Below are 20,668 nucleotides of genomic sequence, written 5' to 3' on the forward strand. Positions count from 1 at the left end.
TTTTCTCTGTCCCTGGAGATGCATGATACAGGGTATCACTATGCAAGTGAAGTTCAATTTTCAGAGATAAGACAGTGGCTAAGAGCAAGTTTTCTGCACACTATTTTTATTCTTCTTGTTTTGACATCTTCCACCAGTATGACCAACGCCGATCCTCTGAATTCCTGAAGCTGCATGACAATTCTAGACAGAACAGCTCAGTTGCCAAGTTATGTGTGAAGTCTGAGGGAGCTAAAGTCACACAGTCTTTAAGTGTGTCCTGCAGGGATACAGAGGACTTCCAGTGAATGAAAAGATGTGGACAATCTGCTCACAACCCCCAGCCAGTTGGCTTCTAAACACAAATGTGAGCTTTCAATGACTACCCCACAACCCACGAAAAGAACTCTGATAAAAGGCTTGATGCAAGCAGCTTCCACCTCTACCGCTTGCGGCCTGGGTTCTGGGGATGGATGAAGCTGGGCCCTGGGTTCTAGGGATGGATGTAGGGTCTGAGAGGGGAAGAAGCAATGAATGCAGTAGAAGAGGAACAGAGGAAAAGGGGATGGAGATTGAGGAGCAAGAAAGGAAAATCAAGAGAGGACACCCAGGTCAGAGTCAGTGCTACCTGGGCTTCTTGTGGCTTTGGGGGCCCCACCCAGAACCGCACAGACCTCAGCTCCGGGGGCGCGGGGCTGGGTCGGCCCCAGGCCCGTAGTCCTCGGGATTCTTCCTGTGTGCAGGAGGGAGCGTCCAAACAACCAAGTGAAAGACACAGCGCCAGGGTCAGAAACGGGGCTGGGCTTTGGGGGTGGCTGAAAGGAACTGACTGAAATTGCTAGATTTGACATGTAAATACATCAACCATAATACTGTTCCTTTCTTGGATGATTTTTTTTTAAAAAACCTTCATGATTTTTACACATGATTCATTACATGTCTTGTTATGAATATTCTGAATGGGCAAAAATTACGCCCAATATTTACATGAAATATATTAAAGCTCATTCATAAAAGTTTTTATAATTATAGCCTCCTTTTAAAGCACATTTTAACAACTTGCTCTGCTTATATATTGCAAGCGAAAATGAAGTGAATGAATCAAAATCTTACATTTATGCTTTGTTACACCACAAAATGGGAAGAAAAATTAGTAAACATCCAGCATATTATTGAGGATGAATGTTAATACGCTTTTGCTAAAATGTATGTATGATTTATGTCTATTTCATAATTTAAATTAGCTTCTCAATGATGCGTAGCTGCTGTCTTCTCTTTATCCATTTACCAATGCAATTTAATTTCAGGAAGAATCAAAGCATGTTTTCTAGGCTTGACTGAACGTCCTTAGGAAAAAGTGTCCTCAAAGTGAGGAAAGATGACAGGCAGTTTCCACCTAAACCCACAGATTTTCATTCGCTATCTTAAAGGGCACTCAGTGTCATTTCCATCAAAATCCTCTCCTTAGAGATGGGTAAACAGTGCCACAGAGTCTTCAGCACACTGTAAAATAGGATACACAAGGCGATGTTGGGCATTCCTGAATGGCCAAAGGTAAAGGTTAGAGACCAATGGGAGCTGGAGTTTTTTGTTGTTGTTGTTGTTGTTTTTTTTTTTTTTTTGTGGGACAGAGTCTCGCTCTGTCGCTCAGGCTGGAGTGCAGTGGTATGATCTTGGCTCACTACAACCTCCGCCTCCTGGGTTGAAGAGATTCTCGTGTCTCCGCCTCCTGAGTAGCTGGTAGTACTGGTGTGCACCACCATGTCCGGCTAATTTTTTGTATTTTTAGTAGAGATGGGGGTTTTGCCATGTTGGCCAGGCTGGTCTCGAACTTCTGGCCTCAAGAGATCTTGAGATCTTCACGGCCTCCCAAAGTGCTGGGATTACAGGCATTAGCCACTGTACCCAGCCAAGCTGGATATTTTTACCTGGTCATGATAGGAAACATCTGCCTTTCAGTCACACTCATTCTTAAACACCTGTCATAAATTCAGAAGCAGGTGTTGTAAGAGGAGTCATTTTGAATCTATAATTCACACGGACCTCAGTAGGAAAAGAAACCAGAGCACTTGGTGCAGCTCTGCGCTTCAGGGTATCTGGTGGTTTCGATTAAGGCCTGTGTGCTCAATGCCCTGAGTTTTCTGTTAGCAGCAGACAAAATGCCTAAAACACCAGCTGTCCAGTCCCAGTTCCAGTCCCCGGCCCAGGCAGAGTCCCACAGACCTGGGTCCAGCCCCCTCCCGGGACTATGAACCACGTGGGAGGGCGGGGTTGGAGGCGATGCTCAGGCTGCAGTCAGGCAGAGGGAAGGGATGGTTTTATGTATGCTGGGGTGGGGGAAAACAAGGCTGATCCGTGTGAGAAATAGGAAAACAGCTGTTTCTTGACTATGATAGCTACCAGGCATAACTGATTAAACAGAAACACCCTCAAACTTCCCCAATTAACAATGCCTTTAACCTTTCCATCTTTTCTTCACAACCTACCAAGTGACAGGCTCCCCATTCTTTTTGGGCTGGAAATTCGGTCTTACACGGAAAGGATGACCCTCAAATTGGCGACGAAGTGGAGACAAGAAAGGGACACGACAGAATCAGGGAGCCCAGTTAATTTACAAGGTAGAACAGTAGCCCTTGAACAACCAGCCATGGCTGTATCTCTCCAACTCATGAGCGGATGTGGGAACCACCTACGTGCGGACTGGACGGAACTTTGGGAGGGACGTAGATGAGACTTGCTCCGGGGGAGAGAGGATGGATAAAGCCCTGCTCCTCAAGGACAGTGCTCACGACCACCGAGCAGCTTCCAGGCTGGAGTGCGGGAGAAGAAATACCCCAGGGAAGAGGTAAAGACATCTTTATCCAACCCATGGCTGCAAAAGCCAGACTCCTGGGGACAGAAGGCCTGCTTGGCCAGCAACGCCAGTGAGGGCCCTTCAGCAAGTTCCCGAGACTCCTCTGGCCCCACTTCCTCCACCTGTTGGCCAGGCCACAGCAGACAGAGCTCCTGAACACGAACCCTCAAGCGGTCCTGGCTTTGGTCTGTTCCTCCTGGTCATGTGGAAGGCCAGCAGGACTGGACAGGCCAGTGGGTGGGCAGGAAGTGTTACACATTAAGGACTGGCGTCTACGTCCCTGGATGACACAGAGTCCTACGTCCGAGAGTGATAGTGGTGTTGCTGGTCCTTCTTGACTCTGTGGCTACCTAGCTTGGTTGGTTCACTTCCATGAAATCAAGCCAGCTCCATCAAGACAATCTCTTTGATTTATGCCCTATTTTAGTTATTAAAAGTTACCCTTCCCATTTTTTCTTTTCCACAAGGGGCAAATTCCCTTAGTCAGAAGGAAGAAACAATTTTAATACCAGTGAGACTAAAGGTCAAAAAACACTTTATACTAAAAATGATAAAAATCTCCATCAATTCTGGGATAACTCAGAGTAATATGGACCAATTCCCGCCCGTCCTACTTGCAGGAAGGTAAAGATGATAAAGGAGAGAGCATGGGGAATAAAGAAAGCCGGCGTCTACATTCGTTCCTATGCCCCTCCAAAGAAACAGAGCTGAGTTTTAACCAAAAAAACAACACACAAAGAAGTTCAAAGATTTGTTTTTACTTCTAGCCTTTTTAGTTCATCTATTTACCTACTAGTATCAACCAAGTTCAATAGAATGTTTATTTAAATTTTCTGAGACTTCTATAGGAATTATTATTTTATTATTAATCAGGCCTTTGCATCTCTTGTACCACTGGTTTTAAATATTTTCTACCTCCAATCAGGCTCTGCATTTCCTGACAACTAGGACCATTCTCTGTAGCTCCACTGCTGCAGCCAACAAATGCTGACAATCGAGCCTGCAAAATGCGGCAGTGCGAGACTTTCCCATGTTACTGATACATTCGGAAGAGAGTAAGAAAACCAGCAAATACAGTTGGTACTAGATAGCAGCCATTATTCCAAGCAACTTACACGTGACATCATTTGATCTTTAGGACAACCCAGGCAGCAAGGAGGATTGGCATCTCTGTTTTACCAATAAGGACACTGGGGCACAGAGATGTCAGATAACTCCTCCAAGGCTACGCGATTCAATGGGGGAAGCAGGATGTAACTGGGGATGCCTGACAACAGGGCGTGGGCTTTCAATAGCTGCTTACACTGCCCTCACAAGACATCCTGCCAGGACTGTTTTCTATTTAAGAACACATGAGAGGCTTCAAACATATTTATGAGGTTCTCCACCAAGAGACGCACACTGCACAAGGCTCCCAGTGCTGCAGAAGGCTCTCCGTAACCCGCCCTTCTCCCTTCCCAACTGGTGGTTTCTTGTCACTCTCCTAGAACTACCCTATGCTGTAGCCTAGTGTTTTCCAAACAATGGTCGTGACCGTGACCCAAACGGTGAACCACAACCAGATTTTTAAAATAAATTAAATCAGAATAGAGACAAACGGAAAATGTCACGGCGTGTGCCATATGCACGGACACGTTTGGTTCCACTGCTCTGCATCTCTGTGCGCCAGGTCCCGATATGGGACGGCTCTTCCCTGTGGAGCGCAGCTCAGACGTCTACTACCCGGCCCTTGCACCAAATCATGCTGCCCTGACAGAGCAGGTGCTTGACACGTAGCTGCTAAATGTACAAACAGACGCACCAGGGAGCACCTCCAGGTCAGTGTTTCGGTAAATCGGAGTGGGAGCATTCTGTAAGTCAAGGCTTGTTGCTAGGTACTTATCTGATTTTTCAAGACTGGATAAATAAGGAAAACTGAGGCTATGAAATTATGTATAAATCAAAGCAAACCAGAGCGACACACATACAAATGTACAAATATTAAATACCATGGCCTTACCCCTGCGCCCAGGGTACACGTGCGGGTAGTACTCATAATAAAGATCTGGCTGATCAAGATTTCCAAAGGGTTCAAATTCCATCTCAGCATTCTGGAAAAGGCCCAACTTCACTAGCAGTGCCAGCCTGACAAACCAGAGCTAAAAACAAAATACAGTGGAAACAATAGGTTATCTACATATATCCAGTTCAGAATTTGCTATTCCTTATGAGTTGGTGTTAGAGGTTAATTTCTCATATATTAAAATAAGGGCTAACCTAACTTTCTATCTTTGCATATTTACACAATCGTATTTAAAAAATTACTCTTGAAGCTGGGCATGATGCCTCATGCCTGCAGTTCCAGCTACTCAGGAGGCTGAGGTGGGAAGATTGCTTGAGCCCAGGAGTCTGAGTCCAGCCTGGGCAACATAGCGAGACCCTGTCTCTAAGAAGAAATTACTATTGAGCTTAATAACAATGTGAATGATTTTACATAATTGTTTACTCAATAAGTAAACAGTGCTTACTGAGCAGGTCTGTGTGCAAAGCACTGTGCTAGGTGTCATGAAAATGAAAAGGCACCAAAGGAATGCGCCACCTAGTGGAGGGCGGGGGAATGACGGCAGGAACGGGAGCAGGAAGGAGACGAAGCGCAGGGATGGGTTGTGTTTGAGGGCAGCTCTCAGGGCTGCGGAATTTCAAGGGGCCACAGGCTAAGGAAGGGTCTGCTGGTTCAGGGAACGTAAGGACAAAGGTACAGAGTGGACAAAACACAACATACGAGAGAGCACAGTGTGCTCTCAGGGGTACATTCAGGAAAATGGTGGGAATTTGCATTAGACAGCTGCAGAGCCAGAGACTTAGGATTAAAAGGGTACCTCAGAAAAGACCTAATTGGATCTGACTTTACTGATGAGAAGAATGAATTTCACTAAGTGTCCGCTGAAGGATGAATGGATAAAGGAACGTGGCACGACGCACAGTGGAATACCACTCAGCTTTCATGGAGGAAATCCCGTCGTTTGTGCTGTGGATGAGCCTAGGGGACATGACGTTAGACAAACAAGCCAGGCACAGAAAGACAAACACCGTGTGACCTCACTTACACATGGAATCTGAAAACACTGAACTCACAGAAGCAGAGTAGATGGCGGGTGCCGGGGCTGCGGGTGGGGAGGAGGGCCGGGCAGGGGAGGTTTGAGAGATGTTAGTCAAAGGAAACAAAATCCAGTGACGCAAGGAATAAGCTCAAGAGATCTATCGTCGACGTGGTGACACAGTTACAATGTATACTAAAAATTGCTAAGACAGATTTTCAGTGTTCTCATTACACACACACACACACACACAAAGGCATGCGAGGCAATGCATGCAATTTAGCTTGATTTAACCATTCCATAGTGTACACATAGCCTGTCATGGTCTGAGGGTTTGCATACAACACGAGAAGATGAAATTTCACATGGTAGGCAATGGGAAACTATCCAGATCTTGACTAGCTCCGTTTCAGACCTAGTTGGAAAGGAGGGTGGTTCACCCTCTTTAGGCAGCCTGGTGGTTCCTGGCTCCAGGGAGGTCACCATATTGGTGTTGAGCTAGTGCCAACACCTGATCAACAAAGTGCACTACGGCCCAGAAGTCCTGGGCCCAAGTGATCTTCCTGCCTCAGTCTCCCCAGTAGCTGGGACTACAGTCAATGCGCCACTGCGCTGGGCACAGTTTTCCAGCAGGAAAGTGAGATGATCAAAAGTGTGCTTTTTTGGAGGTAGTTTATGGAATGAATGTGAATAAAGAAACTTGAACTAAGTTCATATAAGAGGCCAAAGCAACACTGCAATGAGAGCTCGAACTGTGGGTGGTGGTGGGTTGGAGAGAAATGATAGGAAAACAGCCTAAGATTTGGCAAACCAATGGATGGAGAGGTGATGGGGGAAAGTACATTTAAAGCTAGAGCGGCTCTTCTTGTCGGCTCTTGGGGGAAGAGAGAGAAGGAGAAGGAGCCTGCTGGAAATAGCTAAGCTGTCAGGGCTCCCCAGAGCTGCTCCTTTCAAAAGCTCATCACAGTTCTGAAGGATCTGGTGATCTGTTTAGTCCTGGGGGATTCCCATGCAAGCTAGAAGAACAGTTAAAAAACTCCCCAGGGAAAGGTAAGAATGTATCAACATTTGCAGCTGTTCCTTCTTCTCAGATGAGTTTCCTTTTGTTCACAAGTCTATTTTGTGCATTCCCTTTTCTTTTTTTTTAAATTTCAGAGCAAGTGATATACCAGGAGGAGCAAATGGCACATGGACCCTCCATCCTTGGGGTGGACAGAACCAACTGCTCCTGTCACTGTTTCCTACCGGGCCCAGACACGCCCCAGAGCCCCGCACAGGCCAGTTGCTACTGCCAGTTGTGAGGCGAACCCACCTGCTGACCCAAAGCCATGCCGGTTCCACCGTGAGACTGAGTGTGGGCACTTGTGAGCGTGCTTCTGGGGCGCAGAGGCGTCCTGACGGGCCGAAGTGAGAATTCCAGTGCCCCAGTATAGTATATACAATATAATTAGGAGAGAAAGAAGCAGGATATGAAAATATACTTTTTGTTATTGGCATGAAAGGCCATGGTCCTGTCCATGTCCCCAAACTGTGATAAGCCAGGTTAAACTCCAGCACCTGAAAGGTGTTCTCACCTGCAGTGAATCTGTCGTGTGGCTGGTGGGCAGCCCGCTCTTGCCGTAGCCCTGGCCGTGGGCTGTGAGGAGACGTCCGCACAGGTCCACTGCTGCCCTCCAGTTTCTGCAGCTCTGCAAGACACGGCAGAACATGTGACCAAACACACATGCAAGGCATGGTGGAATCCATGACCCAAACGCATAGCCACTGGCCACAGCTGCTCACCTTGCTGGAAGCAGCGCCAGCCAGCCGTTAGTAATGGTGACAAGGTCAGTGTGCTGACGGCACGGAGGGGCATGCCATTTGTCAACGCTGCATGTGTAATTAGGCAATAAGAGAGCCAAGCGTGAGGTACAGCTCAAGCCGATCAAATCATAAAAACATTACAATTTAACAACCGATAGAACATCGGGAAGAGGCTTTTTATTGGAAAGCTCCGCACATCTCTCAATCTATATGACTGGTTTCCTTTTTAGCAAGATTATCTTAAGATTTCTGTCAATTTAAAATCAATAAGGAAATTTTATGCTATGTGTTGGACATATTTATTTGTATCTGTAAGATTTGCATATGACTCTAAAATAACTGGCTTTATATGTTCATAATTCTAATTTATCAATATGAAAAAATCAATGAACTGGGTGAACACAACATGTTCCAGGCCCGTGTGGCAATGCACAGTATACTTTCACATCACTTAACGTTACGGCTTCAACATGGAAAGGCTGGCTGGTACTGACACACTGGCTGATTCATACAGACTCTTGTGTTTATCTTTGCCCTTGTGCAATACAGAAAGGATGGCCATCAGGCAAATGAATGGGAAAATAAGATCAGAATGTTTAAACCTTTTAAGAAGCTAAAAGTGGATGCTCACTCTGTCTTTTCTCAATGTAACGGGCACTATCTTTGAATACGGTAGATGTCCTCATTTCTGCAGCCAGTCAATAAACATGCTTTAAGTACCTCCTGCCTGACAGAGACTGCAAGGCTGGCGGGGAGGTTAGTGAACGAGCACTCATTAGTGGTATGATCTAGCAAGGGAGACAGACAATTAAACAATATGTTTCTCAAGAATTAGCTAAATGATTTTGTGTGCATGCCAAGCGCTTCTCTGACAAGAAGTTTAGGAGTTTACATATTTTAAAAATGTGTGGTAGAGCCTGCCACACACTTCTTCTGTATACTAACTCACACATGCACTACTCCCTTTCCACACCTCCTGCACTCCACGCTGGGACACAGAGAACTCAGGGCCTGCTCATGAAACGCCTAGGAGGGCAATGAGTCTCAGCTTTGCACTACAGTTGTTCTGCAGTCCTTTATTTGGGCTTCCTCAGGCAGGAGCTAACGACCTGCTCCAATTCCAGCCACAGTGGCAGTGTGGGGGGCTGTGTTGAAGGCAGGAGAGTGGGGCTTGTGTCTTCCGGGGCTCTGACATGTGGCCTCACACTCACACTGCAGGCTCAGCAATGGCTGAGTTTACAGAGCTGAGGTCATCTGTCCCACCTCACAGATGTGACAATTAAAGAAGATACATGAAAGTGCTGAGCACAGTGCCAGGCAGGAGGCAGGCATTAAAAATGTGAACGATGCTGTTAAAAATTCCCAAACTGTTTCTCCATCAATCCAGAGTCAGCGTGTGCGTGCCTAGTGAAACTCTATGTGTAAGGGAAGGAACGGGTGCTGGGCCTTGAGCTTCAGACAGGCCAGGCTCTAAGCCTGAGTAGCCATGTGACCTGCTGCAAGCCGCCAGCCATCCCTGGGCTGCAGGCATCTCAGTTTCCTCCAGGTCTTCTGAGGGGTTGATAGTTGTTTTTTTTTTAAATGCTGAACATCCTACTGTCCACATTACCAGTGTGTTTACCCACTGACCTATCGAAGGACCCCTTGGTTGCCTCTAGTTTTTGGCAACTACGGATAAAGCTGGTATCAACATCTTTGGGCAGATTCTTGTGTGGATATAAGCATTCGGCATAACTGGGTGAAATATCCAGGAGCGTAATGCAGTAACTGGATTGCTGGGTTGTACGTAAGAGTATGTTTACTGTTGTAGGAGGCCGCCAAGCTGTCTTCCTAAGTGGCCGCACCATCTTGCCTTCCCTAGCAGTGAGGGGTCCCACGGCTGCACGTCCCGTGGCACTTGGTGTTGTCCATGCTATTTTTCAGCCACTCTAACTGGCATGTGTTTCACTCTCAGGTTAACTTTCCACCGTTCTCTCACGGAGTTTTTCCTTTCACTGTACCTGCCACAGCCTGACGGTGAGTACTGGCCTCCACGGCACCCACCAGCGAGCTGCAAATATTAGCAGGGCAACTCAAACGAGATTTCTTAAACTCTATCTTGTAGATTGTTTTTTTTTTTTTTTTTTTTTGGAAATGAGGAAACCAGAGCGTACACAGTGCAGTTGGAGTCTGTGGTTTTCTTCACTAGCTGGTGTGCGGCCACTGGACCAAGTCAGAGAACCACTGATCGACGGTGAAGATGAGATCGGTGCCACGTTTCCCCAAACTGTCCAGACTACAGCAAGTAATACAGGATTTCTGTGTTCTGGTTGACAGTTCAGAAGTATTTTTAGATTGGTTAAGATAATTTACTAAAACGATCTCCAAATGCCTTTTCTAGTCTAAATTCAATGCAATAATCACTTTATATAATACAAATGGCTCTGTATATTCTCTTTGAATTGCAAATGTGAAAGAGTGAGAGGGAAAGAGATTGTGCCAAGTCTGAACCAGTTCTATATATGCATCTAGGCAGATTCTGTATCCAGGGGCAACTAATAACTGCTCCCTTCCTGGTTCCCTAGGCCTAAGGCTCTGGCCTTTCCTGCTAGAAAGGCTGGGGCCCTCTTCCCTCAGGACATGACCTACAGTGAGGACAGGCAGGAGTTAATCAGGGAGGGGGAGGGGGCGGAGACCCTAGAAGAGGACAGAATGTGTGCAAAGCAAGGCGAGAGCAGGCATGGGGGGCACAGGGAGCAGAGGGCAGGGTGCAGGGCCTGAGGGGATGCAGTAAGGACCAGCGGGCCGGAGGGAGGCGGTGGAGTAGGGGCCGAGCAGGTGTGGATGAGGGGAGGCTGGGGAAGCAGGTGAGGATGGGGTGGCACAGGAGGTGAGGCAGAGGAGGGTCGGGTGTGCTGGCCTTTGCAGGCTTCCAAGAGCACAGGCCACAGCAGTGTCGTGTCATCACATTTGAAGGCCCCAGTCTCCCTGCACTGATGGGGTGAACTTAAGGCGTCCGTGTAGACGTGAGTAAAGCTATGAGGATGTTCCAGCAGCTGGGCCTGGTGCTGGCAATCTTTGCACATCCTTTGGACGCCCCCCACCCCCTACTGCCTGAGTTGGTAGGCAGAGCTCACAGGAACCCAGAGCCCAGCCTCGTGTGCACCTGCACGATGATAAGGTTCTGTGCTACCATGGAAGAGCTGGGCATTCACAGCAGAGCTGAGGAGCTGGACAGATACTGTATGGCCAGGAAGTCTACAATGTTTATTCTATGGTCTTTTACAGAAAACGCTGGCGGATCCCAGGTCTAGGCCCCTCGTGGCTCAGTAGTTCATTTCTGTTGACTTCAAGGAGGACTGTGGGCTAACTTCAGCCCGTGAGTGGCTTGCGACTGATACCTGAGGACGAGGCACAGGAATGGAGATGCTCCTGCAGTCACGTGACAGAGAACTTTATGTGTATGGCATGCAGTGATAACAAAGCAGGGGCCTGCATTTGGCATGTTTTCCATTTTATTCTTTCATGACTGATTATTGTGAATTAGTTATTATTTATATTGATGGTGCAGAGTGGCAGAAGCAGGCGAGTATTTGTAGAGACATGGTTTTCCCATGTTGCCCAGGCTTGTCTTGAACTTCTGGGCTGAAGTGATCTACTCACCTCAGCCTCCCAGAGTGCTGGGATTATGGGATTACAGGCATTAGCCACTGTGCCTGCCACTACGACAATGTTTTTTTTTTTTTGAGACAGAGTCTCTATTGCCCAGGCTGGAGTGTGGTGGCACAATCTCGACTCGCTGCAATCTCCGCCTCCTGGGTTCAAGTGATTCTCTTGCCTCAACCTCCTGAGTAGCTGGGACTACAGGCGCCTGCCACCACACCCGGCTAAAGTTTGTATTTTTAGTAGAGACGGGGTTTCGCCATGTTGGCCAGGCTGGTCTCGAGCTCCTGACCTCCGGTGATCTGCCTGCCTCGGCCTCCCAAAGTGCTGAGATTACAGGCGTGAGCCATCACGCCCGGCCAATGACCATTTTTAAAAATGAGAAACTTAAGGTTTTAATTCTCGTGGAAAGAAGAACAAAGAAGTTCGATGAGTAAATGTTGGCGGAATCTGCATTTCCTCATTCATTCACTCAGTGGCCATTTACTGACTGCCTGCTGTGAACCAGGCACTGTGCTAGGCTCCGGGGGACACAAGGCCGATGAAGAGGGCCAGGTCCCAGAAGCCAGGGCAAGTTTCCAATATCAGGTCACAATGGTGAGATTTCAGTTCCAGGCAAGAGGGGCAACTGGGTGCTTCTAAACAGAGAAATGTATTTTGAAATAAAATGTTTGGAAAATGAATCCAGCTGCAGTGTACAGACCGACTAGGGCAGTCTAAAGACCGTACGTGGTCAGACGCTGCATCACCTGGCCCGGCAGGAGGAGAGCAGCAGGCAGCGGGGGCGGTGGGGGGAGCCGTGGCTGCTCCCTAGAGGGTGAGAGAGACCCAGAAACAAACTAACCAATAAAACACTAACGTGGAAATCTGAGGGACGGCGCGAACCTGTCTCTACCCACCCAGGGCAGGCCGGACATGGAGACGCAGCAGGCAGATGAGCTGGGTTTTACAAAATGACAGAAGATATAAAAAATGACAAGATGGTGGAACAGTCACATGAAAAGTGCCTGGTAAACCTGCAGATGGCAGGTTGTAGCTGAGGAGAGAAGACACTGGAGATGCAGGTTTGGGAGAAGCATGTGCCAGGGAGAGGTGACCCAGAGAGGGAGAGGAAGGCCTTCCTGAGAGGAGCGGGAGCAGGTACCACAGAGCATCTGCCCTGCAGCCCAGGAAGGCTGCCCAGCAGGGCACAGTGAAGGGGGAGGGCACAGTGAAGGGGCAGGGGGAGGGCGCAGTGAAGGGGCGGGGGAGGGCAGTGAAGGGGCAGGGGGAGGGCACAGTGAAGGGGCAGGGGGAGGGCACAGTGAAGGGGCAGGGGGAGGGCAGTGATGGGGCAGGCGGAGGGCACAGTGAAGGGGCAGGGGGAGGGCACAGTGAAGGGGCAGGGGGAGGGCACAGTGAAGGGGCAGGGGAGGGCACAGTGAAGGGGCAGGGGGAGGGCAGTGAAGGGGCAGGGGGAGGGCACAGTGAAGGGGCAGGGGGAGGGCACAGTGAAGGGGCAGGCGGAGGGCACAGTGAAGGGGCAGGGGGAGGGCAGTGAAGGGGCAGGGGGAGGGCACAGTGAAGGGGCAGGGGGAGGGCACAGTGAAGGGGCAGGGGGAGGGCACAGTGAAGGGGCAGGGGAGGGCACAGTGAAGGGGCAGGGGGAGGGCATAATGAAGGGGCAGGGGAGGGCACAGTGAAGGGGCAGGGGGAGGGCACAGTGAAGGGGCAGGGGGAGGGCAGTGATGGGGCAGGAGGAGGGCACAGTGAAGGGGCAGGGGGAGGGCACAGTGAAGGGGCAGGGGGAGGGCAGTGAAGGGGCAGGGGGAGGGCACAGTGAAGGGGCAGGGGAGGGCACAGTGAAGGGGCAGGGGGAGGGCACAGTGAAGGGGCAGGGGGAGGGCAGTGAAGGGGCAGGGGGAGGGCACAGTGAAGGGGTAGGGGGAGGGCACAGTGAAGGGGTAGGGGTGTGCCTAGGAAGTGGCCTGGGGGCCCTGCAGTGCTTCTGCTCTCAGCTTCCAAGGACAGAACTGCCCCTGCGGACACACAGGAAAGCTCACAGAATGCCCCTGATGTTTTGGGGAAGGAATAAAGAAACCTACCTGTGGAAGTCACGGTGCGAATGCCTGTGAGGCGAAGCTGTTACAAGACAGCCCTTAAGGCAGGCTGGGCTGGCGGGGCAGGCTTAGCTCTCTGTTCATACTGATATTAACAGAAGCACCCAGTCACTCCCTCACTTAAGAAGCATCTACTAAGCACCTAAGAGGAGGTATGTCCTAAGTCAGGCTACAGGAGTACAAAGATGAATTTGGTATGAGGGACAGTCATACAGAACAAATGGCTACCAGTGCATCAAGACAGACACAGATGCTCCATCCATACCCACTGTAAGTTAGAAATATCTTGAGATGAAAATAAGTGGGCCAGGCGTGGTGGCTCACGCCTGTAATCCCAGCACTTTGGGAGGCTGAGGGGGGCGGATCATGAGGTCAGGAGATTGAGACCATCCTGGCTAACACGGTGAAACCCCGCCTCTACTAAAAATACAACAAATTAGCCAGGCATGGTGGTGGGCGCCTACAGTCCCAGCTACTTGGGAGGCTGAGGCAGGAGAATGGTGTGAACCTGCAAGGCAGAGCTTGCAGTGAGCTGAGATCGCACCACTGTACTCCAGCCTGGGCAACAGAGCAAGACTCTGCCTCAAAAAAAGAAAAAAAAAAAAAAAAGAAAAAAAGAAGTGAATGCAGGCCAGGCACGATGGCTCACTTCTGTAACCCCAGCACTGTGGGAGGCTGAGCTGGGTGGATCACCTGGGATCAGGAGTTGGAGAGCAGCCTGGCCAACATGGTGAAATCCCAGCTCCACCAAAAATACAAAACTTAGCCAGGTGTGGTGATGAGCACCTGTAATCCCAGCTACTTGGGAGGCTGAGGCAGGAGAATCACTTAAACCTGGGAGAGAGGTTGCAGTGAGTGGATATCGCACCACTGCACTCCAGCCTGGGCCACAGAGCTAAACTCTGTCTCAAAAAAAAAGAAAAGAAAAGAAAAGAAGTGAATGCACCATCTAACCTACTGAATGTCACAGCATAGCCTAGCCTACCTTAAACATGCTCACAACACTTACATTAGCCTGCAGTTGGGAAAATCAGCCAACACAAGGCCTGCTTTATAAAGTGTTGGACATTTCACGTCATTTCTTGAATTCACTGCGAGTGAGAAACAGAATGGCACGTGGGTGCTCACAGCACAGTTCCCACCGAAAGGGGAGCGCTTTTGCACCATCATAAAGTTGAAAAATCTTAAGTCAAACCACGGAGGTTGGGGACTGTCTGTACATACACACACATGCATACACACAAGCAGCAGACCCTCTATCTGCCGGGGACCGGTTCCAGGACCCCTGGGATACCAAATCCATGACTGCTCAAGTCCTTGGTTGGTCCTCCGTATCTGCAGGTTCCACACGCGTGGATTCAACCAACCACAGCTGAAAGGTTGCTGTGCACACCTCACTGTGTTTCCCAACTGCGGGTGGTGGAATCTGTGGATGCGGAACCTGTAGATATGAAGGGCCAACGTACGTGATGTCCATAAGAAATACATGCATGCACACATACGTGTGTTTATGAAATACGGACACTCCAGTGTGGGAGACACTGAGACCGGTGGCACAGGGGTGGGGAGTCTCGCACGATGAACAAGACGAATGCACGTCAACGACGGGGAATGGTGTCCCTCGCGGGGCAGAGGCACAAGCGGCACGGCATGGACACGCTTGACAGCTCTGTGAGGACACTGCTGGCACACAGCTCTGTGAGGCACTGATGCCTGAGGATTCAGGAAACGGGCCGACACATGGCAGAGCACGTTCAAGGCACTGCACAGCGGGGACAGCTGGGGGATGGGGTCAGGGGGATGGTGGGGGTGAGGCTGAGCTGGAGCTGGAGCTAGAGGCTGGACCCCAGAGTGGCAGACCCCAGGGTGGCGGCAGGGGGGAGGACAGGAACCCGGGGGGCTTTGAGGGGAGAGAATGAATTCTAAGGACTAAATCCAGAGTGGAGTGACTGCTGCCAGGACCCCACTGCCATGCTTATCTGGATCACACGACGAAGTGAGATTTCTTCTGAGATCACACGTGCCTGGTTTGAGTGACTGGTTACGATGGGTACTGGCTGCCAAGTGGGTCACATTTCCCAAACTGAATGAGCTGAATCTGCAGTCCTACTGCTGATGGAAATATAATTAAATCACATATGCAACATACTATGTGCTAAAAATTAATTATATCCTTTGAAACCATTTAAATTTATGATAAAACATTTTAGATAGCTTAAAAATGTGTGAGGGGTACCTAGTTTTCTAATTCTTTGGGGGGTATTACGTGAATAAAAAGGATACTGAGCTGGCTTAGTGAACAAGTCACAAGGAAACAAGGCCTGAACTAGCACAGGAGGGGAGGGGCAGGGTGGAGGAGACAAACACTCATATGAATTATTTAGGAGGTAAAAGTCCTGGATTCTGGCCAGGGCAAATGGGTACTATCGTAAGCTAACTGAGAGGATACAGCAGAAACAGCAGGCTAAGGTGGCGGGTGCTGGTGAGATGATTACGCATACTGACACCTTTTGAACACTTACAGTATTGTCAGGCAGGTTAGCTGCTTCAACAGAGTTAGCTAACACCCCCATCTACCACCTCATCCCTGTGCACACTGTGGAATAGTACAAACAGTAAGTATGAAGTGAAAAAAGAAAGTCAACTGTGGACAATGGTACAGTATTCTCAGATGCATCCTTGTCATCTTTTTTTAAAAAAACATACAGTGTCTTGTATCATTTACTCAAAACTTTCTTATATCCTCAAATATTTTCTTGGGACATGATTTATAATGGCTGCATGATATTCAATCACACTCACGTACACATTATTTGTTAATTTGATATTGAACGTGTGTCACCTTTTCAGAAACTATAAAACTGTTCACTAACCGAACACCATTCAACAAGAGCTGCTGGTGCTACGGAACTGGCTGAATGACACTCTATTCATGTTTTATCTAAAAGCTCTTCATCAAGGTTCTCTGGGATGACAATGAGTAATGAAGATAACGAGATAATCCTTTGCCACTACTATGACTAGCTGTCCCAGGATAAAAGAAACCAAGACCATATTCCCTTGATGTCCAAGGAGTCAACTTTTTTGACTATCACAAATGGAAGCAGTACAAAAAGCAACAGAAAAACCAGAGTCCTAAAGAAAGAGGGTACGCAGTGGTTAGACAAAGGAAACTGCCAGTTTTTATGAACAAAAGTTATAAACAGTTAAGAAGAGAAACTGTAAATAAAAGTTTTTAAGTTCTACCAGTAACCCGGAGTTGTCCTTCTGCACTAAAAGTATTCAACTGTTTTCTTCTGGAAGGGTCTTTGGGAGCAAAGACCACCATTTATTTTGTATAATAAATGAACAAGATCTCTGTACATGGTATATTTTCCTTACTTTTGTGGTAATACAACTCCTATTTATGTCCACTCACGGCTAAGTTGGGCCTTTTCAGGTTGTACTTATCAACTTATGTGCCTAGCTCTGTGTGAAAGGTATTCCTAATTTCATCGAAGTTGTGAGTGTGCTGACCAGGTCTAAAACAACAGAACAGGTCATAGGAAACAAAATCATATCAATGATTCGGAACAGATGATGGCCCAGTCTTCAGCTGGCCACCCTGGAGTTGGAGATGACATGAATCCGTTCTAGATGAAGGTGTAGCTGGCTGCTCTGTGTCGCCGAGCCCTCACACGCCCCTGCTCCAGTCAGAGCTCACCTGCACTTGCTCATTGCAAGATGAGCACCCTCAAACCAACCTCAATCCTGATCTTTTTGTTTGTTTTTTTGAGACGGAGTTTTGCTGTTGTCGCCCAGGCTGGAGTGCAGTGGCGCGATCTTGGCTCACTGCAACCTCAGCCACCTGGGTTCAAGCAATTCGCCCGTCTCAGCCTCCTGAGTACTGGGATTACAGGCGCCCACCACCACGCCCGGCTAATTTTTGTATTTTTAGTGGATATGGGGTTTCACCATGTTGGCCAGGCTGGTCTTAAACTCCTGACCTCAGGTGATCCACCTGCCTCGGCCTCCCAAAGTGCTGGGATTACAGGTGTGAGCCACCATGTCCAGCCTCAAACCTGATCTTAATGGTGCCTTTCCTGCTCATGGTGAAACCTTCCTATTCTTAATTCCTATTTCTCCTTTAGCTCATTGGGGCAGTGGCCGCATCTAATGCATTGCTTTTTAATTTCTTTCTTTTTTTTTTTTTTTCTTTTCATTTATTTTTTTTTTTTATTTTTTATTATACTTTAAGTTTTAGGGTACATGTGCACATTGTGCAGGTTAGTTACATATGTATACATGTGCCATGCTGGTGCGCTGCACCCACTAACTCGTCATCTAGCATTAGGTATATCTCCCAATGCTATCCCTCCCCCCTCCCCCCTCCCCACCACAGTCCCCAGAGTATGGTATTCCCCTTCCTGTGTCCATGTGATCTCATTGTTCAATTCCCACCTATGAGTGAGAATATGCGGTGTTTGGTTTTTTGTTCTTGCGATAGTTTACTGAGAATGATGGTTTCCAATTTCATCCATGTCCCTACAAAGGATATGAACTCATCATTTTTTATGGCTGCATAGTATTCCATGGTGTATATGTGCCACATTTTCTTAATCCAGTCTATCATTGTTGGACATTTGGGTTGGTTCCAAGTCTTTGCTATTGTGAATAATGCCGCAATAAACATATGTGTGCATGTGTCTTTATAGCAGCATGATTTATAGTCATTTGGGTATATACCCAGTAATGGGATGGCTGGGTCAAATGGTATTTCTAGTTCTAGATCCCTGAGGAATCGCCACACTGACTTCCACAATGGTTGAACTAGTTTACAGTCCCACCAACAGTGTAAAAGTGTTCCTATTTCTCCACATCCTCTCCAGCACCTGTTGTTTCCTGACTTTTGAATGATTGCCATTCTAACTGGTGTGAGATGATATCTCATAGTGGTTTTGATTTGCATTTCTCTGATGGCCAGTGATGATGAGCATTTTTTCATGTGTTTTTTGGCTGCATAAATGTCTTCTTTTGAGAAGTGCCTGTTCATGTCCTTCGCCCACTTTTTGATGGGGTTGTTTGTTTTTTTCTTGTAAATTTGTTTGAGTTCACTGTAGATTCTGGATATTAGCCCTTTGTCAGATGAGTAGGTTGCAAAAATTTTTTAATTTCTAAAAGCATTTCTTTAGTGTGGCACTTGGCATGCAAAAAAATTGTGGAACAGACAGTAAATTCATAGCACTACAAGAAGACAGTACAAGAATAAACTAATGCTTAATTAACCACACTAGTAATCAAAGAAATGCAAATTATAATTTACTAGTGAGTTGATCTTCACTAGCAAAACAAATAAAAAGCAAATGTCATTGTTAGCCTAAAAAAATTAGAAATTTTTTAAAAAAAGATACAAGTCAGGATAGGCAAGGAGATGCTACAGCCAGTGCACTCAGGTGCTGTGGAAAACATAACCTGGAATGACCTTCTGAACGACAATGGGGAGTATTTATGAACAGCCTTTGACTTCAGAATTCTCCTCCTAAGACTTATCCTAAAGAAATAATCACATATGTAGAATTCTGTATAAGACAGTTCATCTTAAGATTATTTACAATAACTTCAGATTATGTGGCTATTAAAATGTTTTTAAAGACCCTTTTATATGGGGAAATGCTAAATATATAATACATAATAAAAAGACACAAATTGATAGAAGCATATGAATTTTGTGCCTAAGCATATATACACAAACATGTATCTCCATCTTCATACATGCACACTATGTATAGTATAGATATGCACACACATACGTATAACACATACACTAAAATGTAAAAGGACAGTGGTTATATAAGCAATCTTTTTTTCAGTTTTTCTTTTCTCTTTTAGATACAGGAACTTGCTATTTGTGAAGGGTGGAAAAAGAGTTTTGTGAATGAAAAAATAATGATGGATCAGCACTCATGCAGACAGCGCTTTGATGTCCTGGCCTGTCAGAAATCAACCGTGTGCATGTCACTTCTCTCCACACAGTGACGCCCTCAGTCTCTGTACCTAGAACAGTGCTGACATGCAGGAACCAAATTCAGGCTGGTTGAAATAATACAGCATTTTCACAACAAGTATGGAAGGTGTAAGTTACTACTAAGTATAGCAGCTAAATCATAAGCAAAGTTTTGGGTTTTTCTGAAAAACAAAAGGATTTTGATACAGTAGATATGGAATCTCCTGATGTTCAATTCTGTGATGCCACACAAAGCCCAGTGAACTCAATTTGTTTTTTATTTCATTTTATTTGTTTTTGAGATGGAGTCTCGCTCTGTCGCCAGGCTGAAGTGCAGTGGCGTGATCTTGGCTCACTGCAACCTCCGCCTCCTGGGTTCAACCCATTCTCCTGCCTCAGCCTCCCTGGTAGCTGGGACTACAGGCGTGCACCACCACGCCCAGCTAATTTTTGTATTTTTACTAGAGACGGGGTTTCGCCATGTTGGCCTGGATGGTCTTGATCTCTTGACCTCGTGATCTGCCTGCCTCGTCCTCCCAAAGTGCTGGGATTACAGGCATGAGCCACCACGCCTGGCCCTCAATTTGTTATCTATTTGATGGACCTCAAAGGCAATTTGAATTTGTGTGGGCACAAAAACATATCAACGGGAAGATCTGATTATGGATACTTACGTATTTTTTAAACAAGTAAGAAATATTTTACAGTAAAGGCTTCCATCTCATTTTATACCCACTATATATAGATACTCGCCACCAATCAAACATTTACATGTGTAATAAAATTATTTGCAAGGGCTTTGCAAATATAAAGTACTCCATAAATGATTAAAAATAGTAAAACATATCATATAAAAAGCCTTCAGCTTTTGCCATGATTTCATATTCTAAGACTTATTTTCTATGTCTCACACTAGATCACAACTATTAAAAATAAAGCAAATGCCTACCATCTTAATTATTCATTTCTTTGGGAAATGTAAATCTTTTAAAAAGTGGCTTCTTTCCTGACTGAAAATAGAAAGCAGAAATGTTTATGCTCTTGTTACAGTTTCTCCCAATATAATTTTCCCACAGATGACTGAATATGAAAGATTTACTTGGATAATTGCTGCTATTGATTAAGTGTGCACTATTAGAGTGAGCAATTTACTGGTTAATATCGATTGGTCTATAAATGACATGCAGTCATATCTACACAAACTTACACCAACCCGAGAGCCAATTTTCTA

The 20,668-nt window shown here is 46.9% G+C and overlaps 1 protein-coding gene across 8 annotated transcripts in view; it reads right to left on the minus strand.

Moving 5' to 3' along the window:
• The window catches only part of TRAPPC12 (trafficking protein particle complex subunit 12), a 106,966-nt gene that overhangs the window by 55,963 nt on the left and 30,335 nt on the right, over nucleotides 1-20,668 (minus strand). For 4 of the 8 annotated variants that reach the window (XR_010149223.1, XM_001153001.6, XM_009441945.5 and 1 more), the window contains exons 4-5: nucleotides 7,485-7,598; nucleotides 4,833-4,971 (exon numbers count right to left, since the gene is read on the minus strand). The exons of 2 other annotated variants lie outside the window; for them this stretch is intronic. Coding sequence is in view for 5 of the 6 variants with exons in the window: in XM_001153001.6 (XP_001153001.4) it covers nucleotides 4,833-4,971; nucleotides 7,485-7,598 (253 nt within the window). In the remaining variant the exon portion in view is untranslated. The remainder of the gene's footprint in view (nucleotides 1-4,832; nucleotides 4,972-7,484; nucleotides 7,599-20,668) is intronic. 2 more of the 8 variants (XM_054677665.2, XM_009441946.5) reach the window with 1 other exon arrangement.

This window comes from Pan troglodytes, chromosome 12 (assembly GCF_028858775.2).
Source record: "Pan troglodytes isolate AG18354 chromosome 12, NHGRI_mPanTro3-v2.0_pri, whole genome shotgun sequence".
In the NCBI taxonomy this organism is placed as follows: domain Eukaryota; kingdom Metazoa; phylum Chordata; class Mammalia; order Primates; family Hominidae; genus Pan; species Pan troglodytes.